Consider the following 19,785-nt stretch of genomic DNA (forward strand, 5'->3'; position numbering starts at 1 on the left):
AACCACTACACTACTTTGCTTCCTTTAGACTCGCCAGTGGGGAATGATTGTTCTAGAAATTCATTCATGTAATGCATGTTCCTTATGCATGTGTAAACAATTGGGTACAAATATCACATGCAAAAATTGAACTTTTGGTTCCATGTACATGTTGCATTTTTGTTATTAATATGGAGGCTGGTGGGGGGGGGGGGGGTAGGAGAGGGGATCCCTAAATTTGTTCTGGGTGGGAGTGTAGTGTGGGAAATGGAACAAGTGTGTTTGAGAGTCCTGTCAACAGAAACCATAGTTGAGGAAAAAGGGAAGACATTTCAAATGCAGTGATATAAAACATGGCATTGTCAGGACTGATGCAATGGAGATGAAGAATTTGAAAGAATGGACTGGAGTCCTTGCAGGAAAAATGTTAGGAGGAAGTGTAGTCTCAATTACTGTGGGAGTACTAGGTTGTAATGGATTTTGGTCTCTAACCTATCCCCTGTCATGGTGATGGTAGAGTTGAGAGAGGAAAGGGAAGTGTTAAAGATGGACCACATGAAAGTAAGAACATGGTGGAACTGGCACCAAAGATGAAACGTTCATGCTCTGTATGAAACCAGGAAGCAGCACCAGAGCTGTGATTAATGTATTGGAAGAAGGAATGCTGCATATTTAGTTGTGGGGGAGGGTGGGCTTGGTGAGTGGCAGGGGCAGTAGTAAGGGTAAGTAAGAGATGTGGAATAATTGGGACAGTCAAGTGTGCAGTTTGTGATGAAGTAATCCAGAGTAGATTAGAGGCCAGAGGTGGACTGTGAATTCTGAACATAGAAGAAAAGATTCACTGTCTGGGGTGAATACTCTTGGCCAGAAATATGAACGTAAAGATAAAGCTGGAGGAAAAAGAACTCAAAGCTACTTTTGGCTTGAAATTAAAAGTCATCCTAACCTTGTATTTCATTTTCCAGCATTCAGTTTGTTTTCCCTTTCGCCTTCTGCTATTTCAAATGACATTTATCTCCTCCTACTTGTATCTCCTCCTCCACATACACCTCGACCACCCTCTTTCAGCTCACACCACACATCATTAACCTCTCCTGATCTCCACCCATCATTGACATTCCCTTGAGATCTCCCAACCACTCCTCCATTAAAAAAAACTTGAAACTTGCCTTATTTCCAGTTCTATGAAAGATCGCTGAGGTGAAACATTATCTCTGTTTCTCCCTCCACAGATAGTGCCTGACCTGCTGGTATCTCCAGTATTCTTTGTTTTTATTTCAGTTATTGGCTCTGAAGTTTTCAAATTTCAGTCATACCACTAGGGGGGCTCAGTTAACTTCAGTTAATGTTCAGGTTGTGAGGTTTCTCAAGGGAATGACAGCAGCTTGCTTCAGGTCAGCCTTAGCTCTTGCAACTTTGAAAATTTACTTTTATTGAGATTCATTTTATTCTATTCCTCTCCCTGGCAATGATCTGAGGCTGAGCACAAATGTTTGTATCCTTAATGTTAAATCTGGCCCTGATATGAGCCTCCACGAACACCTCCAGAATAATAACCAACATCATCCCTGTCTCTGTTCCCCTGTTGCTGAAACGTTCATCCATGCCTTTGTTACCTCTAGATTTGATTACTTCAATGCACACCTAATCACCTTCCCATATTCAACACTTTGTAAAATTGAGTGCATCCAAAGCTGATATGAAGCGTATATAAAAGGGGTACTCTCCTCTGAAACAGCACAAAGAATAACGAGTTCCATCAATCGTGAATTTTGGAAAATCCTAATAGGCATTAACAAAATACTTGCATTTACATAGCACCATTATTAACTTGAGGATACCCCAGAGTTCTTTACAGTCTTATAAATGTCTAGAAGTGCTTTTGGCCTTAAATATCTGTGCTAAACTGATACAGGACAGGTGAGCTGTAGCCTTTTATCCCAGTGCCATTGGCATCCAATTATTTATTGGATTCTTAATGTAAACTGTGTGGACATTGTCCTGGCCATTAATGTGTAGTATCACTCAGATCTTCATCCACACACAGCAAAGGGATGGAGTTGGAAATGGAAACAGCTGAAGAAGGAAAACCTTATCTCACACTGATCTGTGTTGGGGTATACTGAAGAGGACGTCGTTCTCACTACAGCTCCCATGAGGACTAGATTAACCAGTTATTCCTAAAGGTAGAACATAGCATTGGACTTTAATGTCGAGGATATTACATTAGCTCACTTGACACAAAGATCCTTCTGAAAATACTTCCACAATGCATTAACCATTGTATAATTGATAAGAAAACTCAGGGTTTATATAACAATTTCTAAAATCATCATTGCAGAAAGGCAAGCAAATACTACTGGACTGTGTGTCTCCAATTTGTGGAACCACCATTCCATTCAGCATTGTGCTTGCCCATAGTTTAATAAGAAGGATGGTGGTAATCTCAGACATACATTATATAACCAGTAGTGTCACATAAAGGGACAGTAACCAGCAACAGAAGCAGGGCTGATACAAAAATAGCTGATATTGCAGGTTCTCAAAAAAGCAATATCCTACTTACGATTTGTACCCCAGGGAAGTCAGCACAAAATGAGACCTTCCCCAATCCAAAGAGATTCTTATTCACATGTATCAACCAGGTTTTCCTGGTTTAGAGGCAGCACCTGATTCAAGAACATATCCATGTAGGGAGAATTAAAAAATGGGATTAATGTAGGATTGGTGTAAATAGGTGACTGAAAGTGGGCGTGGACTTGGCGGGCCAAAGAGCCTCTTTCCATATTGTATCTTTCTCTATGATACTATACACTGAAGAAATGGGGCAGAATGATTTTTAGCTAAGCTCTGCATTGTTCATCAATTGGCAGGCACAGGGTATCTATGAACTGCAAGAAGATACAAGGAGGCTTGTTCAGAAGGAAGTGGGGCTCTATGGAATATTGTCATTATTACTGCAAAATCTGGCCCAAAGCCTTTCGCTGTTGCAGAAATCACCTTTGCCTAGAAATTGAATTGTGTGCATTTTGGGCATTCTAAATGTGGGCTGAATTAGTGTTAATGTGACATCTAAGGTCTCAAACAAATTGCAAAATTGGGGCATGCTTATTTTAAGAAAGCAATAGTGTGATTTGCATACTGTGAGAGATATTTCAACTTAATTTGAATATTTTACACATTCACTCAGACTACCTTAGATTTTGGGGAAATGAAGAGAGAGGTGGAGGATGGGAGGGGTCCGGAAAACAGAGTGGGAATGCAGGAAGGCAAAGGGGGTTGCAAGGAAATCAAGGGGAAAGGGTTTAAAAATGCCTAGGCCCCAGGCTGAGGGGCAAATGCAGCAGTCAGATTGGGTGCAAGCTATTATTCTGTTCAAAGTGCTGTGTTAACTTTCTTCCTTGTATTTTGATAGAGTCATTAACCATTTAAAATAAACAGAAAGGAAAAAAATGGTATTCCAAACATCATTCTCCATAGATAAAAGTCAAAGGAAATTGTTTGTGATTTATTAAAAAATAAAGATAACATGTCCTACCAATGTCCCTTTAGATTGTAAAGGATTCTCTCCTTTTGATGTAATGTGTGCATTATTGAACTGTGAAATCTGGTCTTTTGATCCAACTTCTGTTGCTAAGTATATATTCTGTCATTGATGACATATTTGCAGGTGTAGAAAAACAGTGGGGAAATAACATCACATAAGGATGAGCCACTGCAGGGAATGCTTGGTCCAATTTCTCAATGGGAAATGAGTGTAAACATGACAAAACATGGGCAAAATCATGAGTTATGTGCTATATAAAAAAATGTGCAAATGCATTTTCTCTGATCTAATTTCTGGATATTTGTCTGAAATGAGTTCTTTGGTGACTTGATGTCTTTAGAACAGTGCATGTAGTTCTGAAAGGAAAAAAATTGAGCTTACATATTGAGATTTATATATTGAGATTCACCCACTGGTGAATAAGCCAATATGTAAGTCGTAAGTGCCAGAGGAAATTTCAAATTTGGTGCTCAAACACACTCTATTTTTCTCCTACATATCAACTCTGGTGAAAGCATCTTCAATTCAAACGTAATTGACATTGACAAAAAATATTAAAAAACTGTATTTTTAACTGCCTTCTCCAAAAGCTAGAAATGATTTTTAGATCTATTATTCTACTCCTGTTCAAAGTGCTGTTAACTTTCTCCCTTGTATTTTAATAGAATCATTAACCATTTAAAATAAACAGAAAGGAAAAAAAAACTGGTATTCCAAATAGGTGTTCCAAAGTGTATAATAGTCAGGAAAGTATTTTAAAGCACAGCCCAGTGTTGTAATGTTAAAATAACCTGAAAGAGACAGAGAAATTTGATACAAGTATAGCTCCTCCCAAAGGTTGGGTAGTGTTACTTGGGAATTTATTTAGTCATAATACAGATTACCTCCTATGTGCCTCATCTAAACTGAGAGCCTACCTGACAATTTGTTGAACATGCGTTCCACACTTACAATATCTGTTTTTTTTACCTTACTTTCAATTTTACATTCAGCCAGACTCTGTGATAACTCTAATCATTTTGGAGGAATCAGAGCTCCAGGAGACATCATCATTGGAGGGATCTTTCCAATCCACAGAAGAGTGGAGTTAGCAAACCGGACACAACCAGGACCATTAAACTGCTCAGAGTAAGTTTGGCATCACTGTTCATTTCCCTTTGATTTAATTCTTGTGTGTTAAGGAGAGTTAATTTCAATTATTTTAAAGGTGTTTGAAAGAAGCTAAGTATGGAAGACATTTTTATGCTGTGTTTCAGAGTTTTTCAATGCCCCAGAATATTGAACAGTCAGTGAGGTATAGCCAGATTAGCTCCACATTGACACACTCACCTGAAACCTCTCCCACTCCATGTACATAGGGTCTACGTGGGAGTTATTATGAGGGAGTCAGAAACCCAACTATTTATATTTATCAACTTCCATTCTTTTTTTTTTAGCAAACTGCTTAATGCAACTGTTCTACTAACTGAACTCTTACATTTATGTGGAAATGATAACAACCACTTAGATTTGTATATTATTTTTAATATAAAATATCCTAATATGCTTTTCAGGAGCAAGATAATACAAAATTAAACATAGAGCAATGATATTGTTATTGGTTTATTATTGTCACTTGTACCGAGGTACAGTGAAAAACTTGTCTTGCATACCGGTTGTACAGGTCAATTCATTATACAGTGCAGATACATTGAGTTGGTACAGAGTCTATTGATGTAGTACAGGTAAAAAAACATAACAGTACAGAGTAAAGTGTCACAGCTACAGAGGAAGTGCAGTGCAATAAGGTGCAAGGTCACAACAACAAGGTCACAACAAGGTGTAGGGAGGTATCATGGAAATCATGGAAAGCTTTGTCAAAAAGGAAGATTGTAAGGAGTGTCTTAAAGGAAGAGGAAGAGGTAGTGAGGCAGGAAGATGAACTTTGGATCCAGGCAGCAGAAGAACAAGAGACCAGAACTGAAAAAACATAGGAATCTCAGTGATTTTTAGGTGTAGAGTAGTTTACAAAGCTTTCAAGTAATATAAAAACCCTGAAGGCAAAAATCCCAGCAGGGAAAGTACTCCAACCATGGCTATAAAAAAAGAAGTTAAAGATAGACCAAAGCCCTATAATGACAAAAAGAGCAGTTAGCCTGACGACCAGGAAAATTTCTGAATTCAGCAAAGAAGGACCATTGATAAGGAAAGGGAAAATAGAGTGTGAAAGTAATCAAGCAAGAAATGTAAAAATTGACTGTAACAGTACATGTAAGTGTGTGTACAGAGTTGCAAAATAATCAGCTGACATTAAGGTAGGCCCCTTACAGAATGAGACAGGGAAATTATATTAAGAAACAAGAAAATGACAGAGAAATTACTCAAGTATTTCGTGTCCGTCTTTACATATTTTGTGTCTGCTTTATGAGACTTCAGTGAATAAGGAACTGAAGAAAATTAGCATTAGTTAAAGATTAGTATTAGTAAAATTAATGGCACTGAAAGACAATAAATCCCCAGGACGAATTAGGGTTTTGAGGGAGATTGCCATGGAGATAGAGATGCATTGGTTATCATCGTGTCAAATTCCAAGGATTCTAGAGCATGTCCAACAGCATTGGATGCAGCACTTAGTAAATAATAATAAAATTCAACAGAGTCAACATGGATTTATGAAAGGGAAATCAGATCTGGCAAATTATTTTGAGTTTTTTTAAGATTGTAACTAGCAGAATAGTTAAGAACATAACAGTTGATTTTGTATTTGGGTTTTCAGAAGGCTAACTATTGCTTGATAACCATGAAGTAACTCAGAATTAAAGGCACTATATAAACGTAATTGCTATATCAGAAAGCACTATGCTGCCTTGACTTTGCACTAAACTCACAAAATTGTGGTCCCTCAAGAGAAATAGCTGACACATTGGGAAATATTTCCTAATCAATACATAAGAACATAAGAAAACAGGAGCAGAAATAGGCCACTCAGCCCCTCAAGCCTGCCCCACTATTTAGTATGATCATGGCTGATCTGCTGAAGCCTCAATTCTTCTTCTGAACCAGTTCCCCACAGCCCACAATTGCCTGATCCTTCAAAAAATTATCCACTTCCTCTTTAAATACCCCCGCCCCCCAATGATCTAGCCTCCACAACATTCTGGGATAGGGAATTGCAGAGATTCACCACCCTCTACGAGAAGAAGTTACAAAGCAGTACTGCTTAGATATCAACAATTAATTCCTGTCTTTGTTACTTTAAGATTAAACTGTATCAAAATAACACAAGATGGAATATAAAGACTGTTAAACTTTTATAATCTTTCTAGATTTGATATTTCCCATTTCATCATGGCCCAGACTATGGTATACAATATCGAGCGGATAAACAATTCTACCTTGCTGCCAGGCATCAAATTAGGATATGAAATTCATGACAGCTGCACTGATGTTGCCGCTGCAGTACAAGCCACCATGGGATTTCTTTCCAAATTTAATTCCTCGGACAAAGGTGTTGCAGTTCTCTGCAATTACACAGACTATGTACCAGCTGCCAAAATAATTGTCGGGGGTTTATACTCAGAAATTTCAATTGTGGTTGCAAGAATATTGAACCTCTACCTCATCCCACAGGTATGTACATTTATTCTTTAATATGTGAAGGGTAGTCATTTTTATTTCAACCGTGAGTTTTTGTAATTCATTTTTGAGATGTAGTCATCTGCTCACAGAAGTGTTGGTGAGTTACATCCATCCAAACAAGTGGAGAATATTCCACCAAACTGTTGACTTCCGCTGTGAACGTGGTGAGGAGACCTTAAAGACACAAAAGGTGAGATAGTCACTGCAGAATAACCAACCTTTGATTGCTCAGCGAGCTATAACAATCGTGTGACTGATTCAATTTAGATTTTGGCCAGTGGTGACTACTAGTGTCTTAATAACATAGGACACAAAAAAAAAGGAGAAGCAGGAGTAGGTCATTTGGCCCCTCATACCTGTTTCAACTTTCAACAAGATCACGGCTGATATTTTACCTTGATGCCACTTCCCTGGGCACCGAATTCCAAACATTTCTTCTCATGCTTCTCTGGAACTGCTGACCCCTTATTTTAAAATTGTGACCCCCCCCCCCCTAGTTCCAGACACCACAGCAAGGGCAGACATCAACTCCACACTTACCCTGACAAGCCCTGTAAGAGTTTTGTATGTTTCAATGAAATCATCCCATATCTAAACTCAGGAGAATGCAGGTCTGGTCTGCTTACTCTCTTAGACAACAAACCAGCACATCCCAGCAATCAATTTTGTACACCTTCACTGCACTTCCTGTATCACAACTATATCCTTCATAGATAAGGTGATCAGACCTGCACACATAATTCCAAGTACTGTCTCACCAGCAATCTATGTAATCGGGAATCAGAGCAAGATTTCTCTACTTGTGTACTCATCCTTTTGCAATGAAGGATAGCCTACTATTTGCCTTCCGAATTGCTTGCCATACCTGCATGTGATTTGTGTATGAGAACACCCAGGCCCCACTGAACACCAAAACCTTTCAATCTCTCACCATTTAAAAAATTCTCCATCTTTCTGGGTTTTTTTCCACCAAAGAGAATAACTTCTTATTTTTCTGTACTAGCCATTCACTTGCCCTATGGTATCTTTCTGAAACCTCTATGCATCTTCTTTCTAACACTGCAACCCAACTCAGTAACATTAACAAAGTTAGATATTTCAAAAGATTTCCCTCATCCAAATCATTGATATAGTTTGTGAACACTGGGGCCCCCACACCAATCTTTTTGACACCCTAGTAGTTACAGCCTCCCAAACTAAAAATGATCCTTTATTCCTACTCTCTGTTTCCTGTCCATTAACCAAACTTCAATCCATGCCGGTACATTATCTTCAATACTCTAATTTTGTTTCATAATCTCTTGTGTGATGTCTCTCAAAAGCCTTTGAAAAGTCCAAAACATTTGCTATGCTCTTGTCTATTCTGTTGTTTACAACTTAAAACATTAACAGATTTGTCAAACATGATTTTCCTTTCCTAAATCCATTTTGGCGCTCTTCAATCCTATCATTTACTTCCAAATGCTGTGCAACCACTTCCTTCATTATACCTTGCAGCATTTTCTCTACTGTTGATGTTAGGCTAACTGATGTACAGTTCCTTGTTTTCTCTCTCCCATTTTTCTTAAACATTTGCTACTTTCAAATATATGTGAACCATTCTAGAATTTATGGAACTTTGGAAGATGACAAATAGTGCAAAGACAATCTCTATTACCTATCTGTTTGAAACCCTAGCATACCGGTAATCAGGTCCTGGGATTTATTGCCTTTCATTCTCATTAATTTATGCAATACTAGACTTTTTTTTACTGAAGCTAATTTCTTTTAGTTTCTCATTTACTCTAGACCTGCAGTCCACTATTTTTTCATGAAGATAAACAAAAGTATTTCCTTAATTTCTCTGTCATTTCTTTATTCCCCAGTACAATTTCTTCATTAACTTTTGCAAATCTTTTCTTTATTGCATAGCTATAGAAACTCTTACAACCTAGCCAATTTCCTTTTTAACAATACCTACGCTGATTTCTGAAAATTTTCCAATCCATGTGACTAATGTTATTTTTGGGGAATTTTTTAGGCCTTTTCCTTTAACCTAATGCTATCTTTTGATATTTTTGCCTTAATATTACTTGTTTTCTATACATATTCCCAGTTTTTCTTACAATACAGAAGGAGGCTATTCAGCTCATTAAGTTTCTGCTGATTCTCAGAGCAATTCCATCAATCCCTTTTCCCTACTTATTTCCTTGCAACCTATTCTCTTGCCCATCAACTCCACCCTGATTCTTCAACAACTATATTTGTGGTAATTTATTGTAGCAAATTAACCTATCAACTAGCATGCCTTTCGGATGTGGGACAAAACAGGAGAATCAGGGGAGACCATTGTTGTAACAGGGAGTATATGCAAACTCCACACAGACGCCTCTGAAGGTCAGGATGGAACATGGGTCACTGAAGCTGTAAGGCAGCAGCACTACTGCCACACCACTAGTGTTCACAATACTAACTCTTTATAATCTTTGCTGGATTACTGGTAGCAATTCTAACTTAGTTTACATGTCTACTGTAGCTAACTCAAGTCTAATATCCTCATAAGATAAGATATTTATTTATTCGTCATATGTACATCGAAATGCACAGTGAAATGCATCTTTTTGCATTACTGAGAATGTGCTGGGGGCAACCCGTAAGTGTCGCCACTCTTCCAGTGCCAACATAGCATGCCCACAGCTCCTAACTTGTACGTCTTTGGAATGTGGGAGGAAACTGGAGCACCCGGAGGAAACCAACACAGATGCGGGGAGAACGTACAAACTCCTTACAGGAATTAAACCTGGGTCGCTGGCGCTGTAATAGCGTTATGCTAACCGCTACACTACTGTGCCGCTTTATTACTTTATTCAGATTTAATTAAATCACCTTCAGTCTAGATGTAAAATTATGTCATATTCATTGTTCCCAGAAGGTCATTTAATGATCAGTTAATCCTTTCTCATTATAGAACACCAGATCTAAAATAAACTGTTCTCTTGTTAGTTCCTCAACACACCGATCTGGAAAACTATTTACATGTTGTCTATCTCACCCGGAAGTTTAGTGTTCTGAAATATTTAATTCCCAACTTTTGTCATTTTGCAACTATGTCTCTAAAGTAGTTACTGGGTTATAAGAATTTATTTCAGTTTGTGCCAATAATGGTTCTATCTTGAAACATTGCTCTTTCTTTGAACTCTCAACAGATCAGTTACATATCATCAGCAGAAATACTCAGTGACAAAATAAAGTTTGCATCATTTTTCCGGGCTGTTCCCAGTGACAAGCATCAAACATCTGCCATTGCCCAACTTATTCGACATCTCAGGTGGAACTGGGTTGGAGTCATTGCAACTGAAGATGATTATGGACAGTCAGCAATGAACAGTTTTATCTTACATGCACAAAAGAACAATATATGTGTTGATTTTCGTCTTCTGATCCCTGTAGTCAACAGTAAAGAACAGGACATTAAGATCAATGAAACTGCACAAAAAATTCAGAATTCAACTGCACAAGTTATGGTCGCATTTATTAGGTCTTCAGATATTAGCAAACTGTTAAACTTACTGATTAGTAAAAAAGTAAATAAAACCTGGATTGCCAGTGATGCCTGGTCCAGCGCTAGATCAGTTGCCAGCATGAAGCATATTGAAAAAATTGGAACTATTTTGGGCTTTACGTTCAAAAAAGGAACCATTCCAAATTTTAAAGAATACTTAAAGAAATTGGTGACAAATCCCAATACCGATGATTTTACTAAAGAATTTTTAAGCCTTCCAAGTAATAACAATGGAAATAATGTAACTCAGACTGGCACAAGTTCACAGTCAACTGAATCTCAGCAATATTACCAAATTATGGAAAATATTGATGAAGCATCTAACTATGGTGTATACTTAACTATTGATGCTATTACTTATGCTCTTCAGAGGATACTCAACTGTAATCAAAAAAACTGCAATAGAAATTTTGATTTCCCACCATGGCAGGTAAAAATATCAAGGTTCTTTTTGTATTAGCCAGGCATCTCTAAAACATTGAGAGCCTACTCCTCTTCCTTGCTGACAGATGTACATCTTCCAGCATTGATAGTTCTAGCACTTTCTTAATTGATATTTCTCTTCCATACTTCATTCCGAAATCTTCACTCCGAAATCTTCCGAAATTCTCTTCATATCTATGCTCCATATGCACATTCTATTCTTCTACTCATAGAATCATAGAAGATTTATTATTTTAAGTCATCCAGCACATACTGCCAGCCGTGGTTGTGGAAGCAGATACGTTAGGGACACTTAAGATACTCATAGATAGCCACATGAATGATAGAAAATGGAGGGCTATGTGGGAGCGAAGGGTTATATAGATTTTAGAGCAGGATAAAATGTCAACACAACATTGTGGGCCAAAGGGCCCATACTGTGCTATAATGTTCTATGTTCTGTGTTCTGTCTGTGCTGGTCAAAATAGAGCTATCCAACCATAATGCACGTTTCAGCATTAGGTCCATAATCAGTTCACAGTGCTTTCAAATATGTTTAAGTGTAGAGAGGTTTTTTTTTGATCCACCACCCTTTCAGGCAGTGAGTTCAAAAGTCCTAGCAGCTTCTGGATAAGGTTTCCTAACTTCACTCCTAAAAGGGCTGGTTACAATTTTTAAACTATACCATCTAGGCTACCCAATTAACAGAAAAGTTTTCTTTCAATATCTTGACAATTTATTTCAAATTGCCCATCAACCTTCTAAATTCAATGGAATAAACCCTTAATTTATGTAACGTCAGGTAAATCTACTTTGGACTCCCTCTAAGGCCAACATATCTTTCTCAGAACTGTTCACTGTACTCTTGGGCTTTGACTAATGATGGAATAGCTTCTCCCTCCTGGTACTCAAGTGCTCCAGATTTGAAGTCAAACATTCCATCAACCTTTTTGATCATTTTACTTATTAATTTCCACTGAATCAAATTATCACCTTTTAGAAAATAATTTGTCTTAGTCTTTTTAGATCCAAAGAGCCTCCAATCTATCTTCTCTGAAAATCCATTTGCTACAGATTTGCCCACTCAATTTATTCATGCATTTCCATGCGCACTGCTCACAATGGTGAATATAACCCTGTTATCAGCGGACTTGGATACGGGACTTTCTATCCCACTAGTTGTTGGTTAAAAACATAATAACTATTTGCAGCCTCAAACCAGGTTATTGCAGGACACCATTAGTTCCAATCTGCCAATTTAAATACCTGACCATTCACCCTCCTCTGTTTCCACCTGCTCAGCCAATTTCTAAACCAGGTCAATAACCTACCTTCAGTTCCATGGGCTTTAACTATAGGTAACATTTTCATACTAGGAAGTTTATCAAATGCCTTCTAAAAATCTTTATAGTTAGTATCAACAGACATTCCCCAGTGGATTATTTAGTCACCTCATCAAAAATTCAACAAAGTTCTTTAGGCATGTCCAACCATATTGGCTCTCTCTGATCATCTGAACATTTTCATGGTGTTAAATTACTCTGCCCTTAATTATAGGCTAGTAATTTCCTGTCAATAGAAGTTAACCTAACTTATCTGTAATTCCTTTGTTCTTAAATTGTGGAATGACACAATTTTCCAATGAACAGGATTTCCAAGTCAAGAAAATATGAAAATAGGGCACCAGTGATGGTCTCATCAATCTCCCATCACTTTCTTCCTTTGTCAGGTTACTACTCGCCCTAGTATATCTGGGCCAGGATCAGTTATCAGTCAGCAGTATGAATAAAAAAAGATAATGTTAGAAATACACACCAGGGCTGGCAGAAAGAATTACCATAACTTTCCAGGTCAATGATTTGTCATCAGATCTAATATTGGCATCCTGCAGAGAAGGAAGTGGAAGTTACAGCCTTCTTTGGGGAAAGTAAAAACTCCATAAAAAAGATGTATACCACTTGCTTAACAAACTTATTTTTTTTTGTCACAACCAAAAAGGGTGAACTCCTTCCTCAGAACCCTTATTTTCCAAAGTTCGCAACTTCACTGAGCTGGTACTTTGGAAGAGTTGGAACTCATGGACTCAGCTGAAGTTCCTCACTGAGAGCTGAAATAATAAGGGAAGTAAGGAGAAACAAAACCAAACCAAATTGAAATCTTCCTGTTAAGTCTTAATTCTATCCATTGTTGCAAGGAATCTATTGATCAGCCCAAGACCACCGTACCTTGCACCCGTAACTATTATGCACCTTTGCATTCACAAGAATCAGAATGTGACATTTATGCTCTGTGTTCAACTTACTGCTTTATAAATTTCAAATAATTGGTGGTTGCTTTATTTACAGTTGCTCAATGAATTGAAAAATGTTAGGTTTCTGACAGAAAATGGAAACTTTCAATTTGACAGTTCAGGAGATTATTCAAGTGGATATGACATAATAAACTGGAGATGGGTGAACAATTCCATGCAATTTAACAAAGTTGGTGACTACAACATAACAACAAGGCTGATTACCATCCATGCTGATTTCGAAAAAATTGCACAGGTATTTAGTTTAAATTGATGCTTTTTCTCTCTACAATTTCATATAAATATCTATGATAAAGTAATTTGGATTAGAATTGTACCTATATTGTATAATTCTTCTTAATAGTTTTAAGCTTAATTTGGCAAATTCACATTCTAGGTAAAAATTAAGGAAGGATGTTGAATTGTGACTTGTTTAAAATATTTTATACACTTTACAACAAACTATATCAAATATACAATATTTTAACAGCACATTAATAAGACTACCATTTGGAATTAAAATTCTTGTTAAATGTTACATTATTCCTTGAGAATGACATGCAACATTCAAATGATAGAACATTTTAATAGCAAGGAAGGAAACAAAACTGAAACAAGCAAGACTAGTGTTAAAAATCCAAGCACAGAGGTATTATAGTATTGCATTAAGTGATAGAGCTGCCAGCTTCCAATAAGAAAGATTTATTACACGAGGCAATTAAACAAATTATCTATCAGGATAACTGGAGTATAGTCTAATATATTAATTTTACTTGTACCCTGGCATATTGAACAATTTGGGTGAATACAAATTTTCTAATTAAAAGAAGGGATACATTTTCCCTCTTCCTCTCTCTTTGTAAGTTCCAGTGGCTGGATGCATCAGTTTAATTCCTTGCCAGAGCTTTGGCTGATGCAGCTTTCAAATGTGTTATCCTAGTCTTTAGAAACTCTCCAGCCAATTTTAACTCTGATGGTGTTCCTCAATTCAATAATGAGCTTTAATGTTGTTTTCCTATAAGAATTGGTAATATTTATATTTTTCACCTGCTGTGGACAGGCCTTCACTACAGGCCTGATTACATTTCCTTCACAGAATTACCTGATGAACGTTGAAGGAAAGAAGCTTGAATGATATTTGTCAGAGAATGATTTAAATCCAGAGTGAGAAATTGAAACCAAGTTTTTTTATAAAAAATATTTACAGAAATCAACTTTCACCCTCCCATTATTATTTTATTTTTCAATATTTTTGTTGTGCCTCTGAGTTATCCCTAAAGATGCCTTAGGGCAATAGATTAAGAGGAGCACTATTACAGGCAAAACATTCACTTACTCAGGCATTTTCATTTTATGCTTCTCATAGGTTGGATCTTTTCGTTGCTCATACACATGTAAACCCGGAGAAAGAAAGACTGTTTCACCTGAAAACAATTGTTGTTACAATTGTAGTACCTGCTCTCCAGGAACTTACTCTGAAAAAAATGGTAAGTATCAAGATGGTAGGAAGAAAATCATCACTTATTATAAAGTTGCTAATTATATTTAGGACCATGTGCCTTTTTTATTTAATGAAATCTCCAAATCATTATAAACCAGGAACAAAATTAAGTATTTTTATTTCAATCTGAACTCCAGAGTTGGATATTGGTCTTGAAATCAGTTAATTATATATCTTTCTTTTATAGCATACATACTTTAAGATCTCCCTTTTCTAATGAACACAAGGTTTTCAAGTTTTAATGGGATATATTGGGTTATGGATCCAGAAAAGGATACACAATCTTGTGAAAAAATGTTGGAGGAAGTTTAGAAGAAAGTCTCTGAGATACAGTAAATTCAATTTTTTGAATTGATTTTGGTTAAGAATACACTGCAGCTTACAAGTTTTAACATGGTTATGACTGGCCATTCTTGCTGTCAATGATAAAAAAATTTCTGGAAAGTACAGCACAGAGGTTCCCTGAACACTGTTGCTTGCAACAAGGCAGAGCAGTCAACAGTGAAGGGTTTACAAACCTCAATAACTCAAGAACCAGTGTTTTTAATGAGAGGCTGAATAATATTATGATTACGTTGAGTTTTTTTTTAATGAATTCATCATTTTACAAATCTATTTCTAGTACCAAGAATGTCACTTCAATGTCAGTGTGAGAAGATGGAAAATATTTTCAAAAAACCTTTGAAGTGCTTTAATCAATATTTCTCCTTTACATTATTCAGTAGCATTCTATGACTATGTATTATTAATTGCATGTTAGTATAAATAATTAGTAGTTCTTTGTTAACTCCACATTAGCATGTTCTTTTCCCAGTAGTTCTGTTTTACAGATATGAAATTGAAGTCATTATATGTGCAAATAACAGAAAAAGTGTGTCTGAACTAATATTAATTAGAAATGTTTCTATCGGTTGAGCAACTGGCAGTTGGGAGGTTAATTACAGTACAATTCATGCCTCTGATACATACAAATATTGGAAAAATGATCAATGGCTGTGGATCATTATCTTAGATTTGTCAGCATTAGAGAGTAACTTTGCCTGATGAGTTATCCTAAAGAATAGGGTCATAAAATATGTGCAACAATATTGTAGGCTTTAACTCCATTTCCAAACTTCTTTTAATAACCACTTCCTACTGGAGTCCAGCTGTAGTTTGCTTCTGTGTCCTTTATTAAATTGTGAATATTTTCACAAATCTTTGCTCCCTGTACAGAAGCCTTGCATGAAAGGAATACAAAGGATTTTATTGTGTGCCCAGATTCCAAAGATGCACTTACAGTGAATAAGTGCATCTTATTGGTATCCAAGCTCATATAACTATCACTAATGTATCAAAACATGTAGTTTCATAATTTCAGTGCATTGCCTCCATAATGTTTCTTTCTTGCTGCAGATTCCATTGAGTGCTTGAACTGCACAAAAGACTATTGGTCCGATGCAGGAAGTTCAACATGCCAGAAAAGTACTGTGGATTTTCTTCAATGGGGAGATGCCCTTTCTCTTGTGCTAATCATAGTTGCCATCTTAGGAATACTTATAGTAGGTTTTGTAAGCATATTGGTTACAAAATACCTGAGTACACCAGCCGTGAAAGCTGCTGGAGGTTGGATGTGTTACTTAATGCTGTTCTCGCTGGTGGTTTGTTTAGTCAGTTCCATACTGTTTATTGGAAAGCCGCATGATCTCATTTGTAAAATTCGACAACCACTTTTTAGTATCAGCTTCACACTTTGTGCTTCTTGTATTTTGGTAAAATCTTTTAGGATCATCCTGGCTTTTAGTTTTGATCCAATTATCCGTAAAAATCTGAGGCTCTTTTATAAGCCAGTTCCTGTTATAATTATTACCACAGGAGTTCAAGTAATTATTTGTTCATTGTGGTTATCTTTGAGTCCTCCTAAAATGTTCAAAAATAGAGATCACTCCAAATTAATTCTGTTGCTATGCAATGAAGGTTCCCATATGGCATTCGGAATAATGTTGGGATACATTGCTTTACTTGCATGTATCTGCTTCATTCTTGCTTTCAAAGGAAGGAAGGCCCCCAAAATGTATAATGAGGCAAGATTCATCACATTTAGCATGCTTGTTTACTTAATTGTGTGGATTTCTTTTGGTGTTGTATATATCAACATGGAAACAAGCAAATATTTGTCAATAATTGAATCAATTGCAATTTTAGCATCAGTCTATAGTTTTTTATGCTGCCATTTTTTTCCAACCTGCTATGTAGTTTGCTTCAAGAAAGAAAGCAATATTGAGTCAAATTATTTGACACATGCAAGGGAGCATTTCAAACAGAAAGGACAGTTTGTGTTACCTATCGCCAAGATGCAAAGGATCTCTCAAATTTCTACCGAAGAACAGACTTCCTCCCCAAAAGCAAATCTTGAAAATGAATGCCCTATTAATCAGAAAACTGATCTCATATTCCAGAATAATCGTTTTCAGAATCAAAGAGTGTCAAACTGCTTGAGAAAAAGACATAAAAGTTGTTAATTGTTTCCAGCCCGTATGTGAAATCTGTAGCAAAAGTACATGATAAATTATTTCTATATTGACAGCACTGTTGCAATCAGTTCAGACAATAAGAAAGCACAGGTCCTTATTTCATCCTTTGAAATATTAATGATTGAATGTAAATATCCACGTAGGCAGATCATTTGTCAACTATTTTAAAGTCAGCATTAACTAACTTGAACTGCATTAAGTACACTAGTACCTCACTTAGCACTATCCCACAGAGCACTGATTCATTATAGAACTCATGGTTCTCCAGTCCAAACACTCGGGTAGATAACCCTTGTATTTTCAAGGAGAAATTCACTCAGGCTGCATGCTGTTGTACTTGTCACCTGCCATGATTGCTTGCCCTCCTCGCTGCTATGTACTGGGAAGTAGGCACAAACTTCTGTCCTCCCAGCTCATGCCAGAAACCTGGAACCGACCCCTGTTCCCCCACTGTATTAATGGGGCAAAGTATCACCCACAGCTTGATGTGGAGGTGCTGCCTGTGAGAGCTGCCACTGGGCAAGCCGGGATGAATGGTGTGGCCAGTTAGCACTGAGAAGTGAGACTCATGGCTGCACTGTGGCTAGTACACTGAGTGTGGATCACTTCTGGGGACTGGCGACACATATCCCATGCTCCAGAGCCTCATTATCTTTCCTTGGATGCAACTTAAGCTGTTGTCTCTCCCCCTCTTTGTTTGGTTGCGTGGCTCTCCCTAGCCCAGAGATTTCTCTATGACAACAAGCTCAATGATGGGCACTGGCCCCTAGGCTGGTTTGCAAAGAGAAGTCTTTGGGCTGGGAAGAGCTGTGCAGCCAAACCAAGTAAGGAGAGGAGAGTGGCCTCCATCACATCCAATAGATGATGATGAGAAAGATTGTAAGATCTAGGTGGTATGTCAACACATGGAACAGCCACTGCCAGCCCCCAGCCACGGCCTACACTCACTGTCCTCAACCCACCTAACACCAGCCCTCACAGGCACCCTGAGATATAAGGTGACACTTTGCTGGATTCACTCGAGGTTCCCAGCACCGGGTTCCTGGCACAACAGCACACATAGAGGGCAAGAGTTCGTACCAGGTTCCTCATAGAGTAGCGCTACTGGTAACCTATCTTTCTATTTATAAATCTATAACTACTCCCTTTATCACTGATTCGGTTAGTGCTCCTGTTTCTGAGAACACAATATGCATAGTAAGTGAGGCACCAGAGAAAACCTGATTTGAATCTGGATTGCTCCTGAAATCACTGCTTGACAGAGGCAGAAGTTTGCAATGCTGTATGCCTTTGTGAAAGATGAGAGCAAACACTTATTAGTATGTACATAAATTGTTCATGTGGGGGTATGGTTTAGGGAGGTCTGTGACTAGGAAAGTGAGGTGGAAGGCTGAGGAAGAGAAATCCCATCTCATATTCTCTTTGGGCCTGGAGGAACTCTCTATATATAGCATTATGGAAAATTAAAAATAAAACTGGTTCTTTCCTGGGCCTCATCTGTCTATGCTTTGCTTTGCTGTATTATTTCCTTGTTGAGATCAGTACTCGTGCAACTTGCATGACATGGGCTAAAACTGCACTGGAGTACTAAAAACATGGCTGATAATTTTGTGACTATGAATGGATTTGGTTGGTGACTTTACTGAGTGATTCAATTGCTTGAGGGATCACAGCTGAAGGATACATTTTCCTTTGTAATATTAAAAATAATATTTTTGGTCTCAGATCATGAGAGCACAATATAAAACTGGAGGTCAGTATGCTCTGTGGCATGAGGCACTATGGTCTTCATAGGAGCAAAAGTAAAGCCGATAAAGAGGTTTGGTTCCCTAAGAGGGACACTTTTAATTAGACAATTACACAATAGGGTGGGAAAATGACTAAAAGGGATGTCTTGGGTGATGAGCTTAAGAGCTGGTGCTTGGCATGTATTCAAATGTATCCAAATTTCCTCCACATCCTGTGCTCTCAGGCTCAGCACTATAGGATATGCATTACTCCCGAGAGTGAGAGTTGTGGGTTTTCAGAATCCTTGAGATTTTATCTATCTGCCAATCATTTATTATAACAACATTGTTATAGAGTTTCTTCCAACTTCATACACTGAAAGAAATATGTGTCAAACACTGACCAAATATATTAATGTTAATTTAAAATTTGTTTGGGTGACAGGTTTAATTTGTTCAAGAATATCTGAAAGTGTATTCAATAACTTTTGCATTTGTATGTATGGATAATAACATTGAATTTAAAAAATGCATTTATAGTTTTTAGAATAAAATTTAATTTGTTCATAATAGATGCTCATAATTGAAAAACTTGAGGGTAAATTGTTGAGTGAAGAGAAACCTATTTTAGAAATAATACATTTTA

General features: G+C 37.3%; 1 protein-coding gene across 1 annotated transcript; it reads left to right on the forward strand.

Annotated features, from left to right (window-relative positions):
* The first annotated feature begins 6,865 nt into the window (after positions 1–6,865).
* LOC127575200 (G-protein coupled receptor family C group 6 member A-like) lies at positions 6,866–17,400 on the forward strand. Its single transcript, XM_052024905.1, has 5 exons — positions 6,866–7,135; positions 10,330–10,641; positions 13,454–13,654; positions 14,765–14,885; positions 16,295–17,400. The coding sequence occupies exons 1-5, from the start codon at positions 6,866–6,868 to the stop codon at positions 17,398–17,400; spliced, it is 2,010 nt and encodes a 669-aa protein (XP_051880865.1).
* The last annotated feature ends 2,385 nt before the right edge of the window (positions 17,401–19,785 follow it).

Source organism: Pristis pectinata, chromosome 10 (genome assembly GCF_009764475.1).
Source record: "Pristis pectinata isolate sPriPec2 chromosome 10, sPriPec2.1.pri, whole genome shotgun sequence".
Taxonomy (NCBI): Eukaryota; Metazoa; Chordata; class Chondrichthyes; order Rhinopristiformes; family Pristidae; genus Pristis; species Pristis pectinata.

What these genes read in the sequence shown, in the direction of transcription:
- LOC127575200 (XM_052024905.1), top strand. Translation starts at nt 6,866, where the DNA reads ATGGTATACAATATCGAGCGGATAAACAATTCTACCTTGCTGCCAGGC. An exon ending in ATTTCGAAAAAATTGCACAG is followed by an intron (nt 13,655 to 14,764) that starts GTATTTAGTTTA and finishes TGCTTCTCATAG; the next exon opens with GTTGGATCTTTTCGTTGCTC. An exon ending in AACTTACTCTGAAAAAAATG is followed by an intron (nt 14,886 to 16,294) that starts GTAAGTATCAAG and finishes TTCTTGCTGCAG; the next exon opens with ATTCCATTGAGTGCTTGAAC.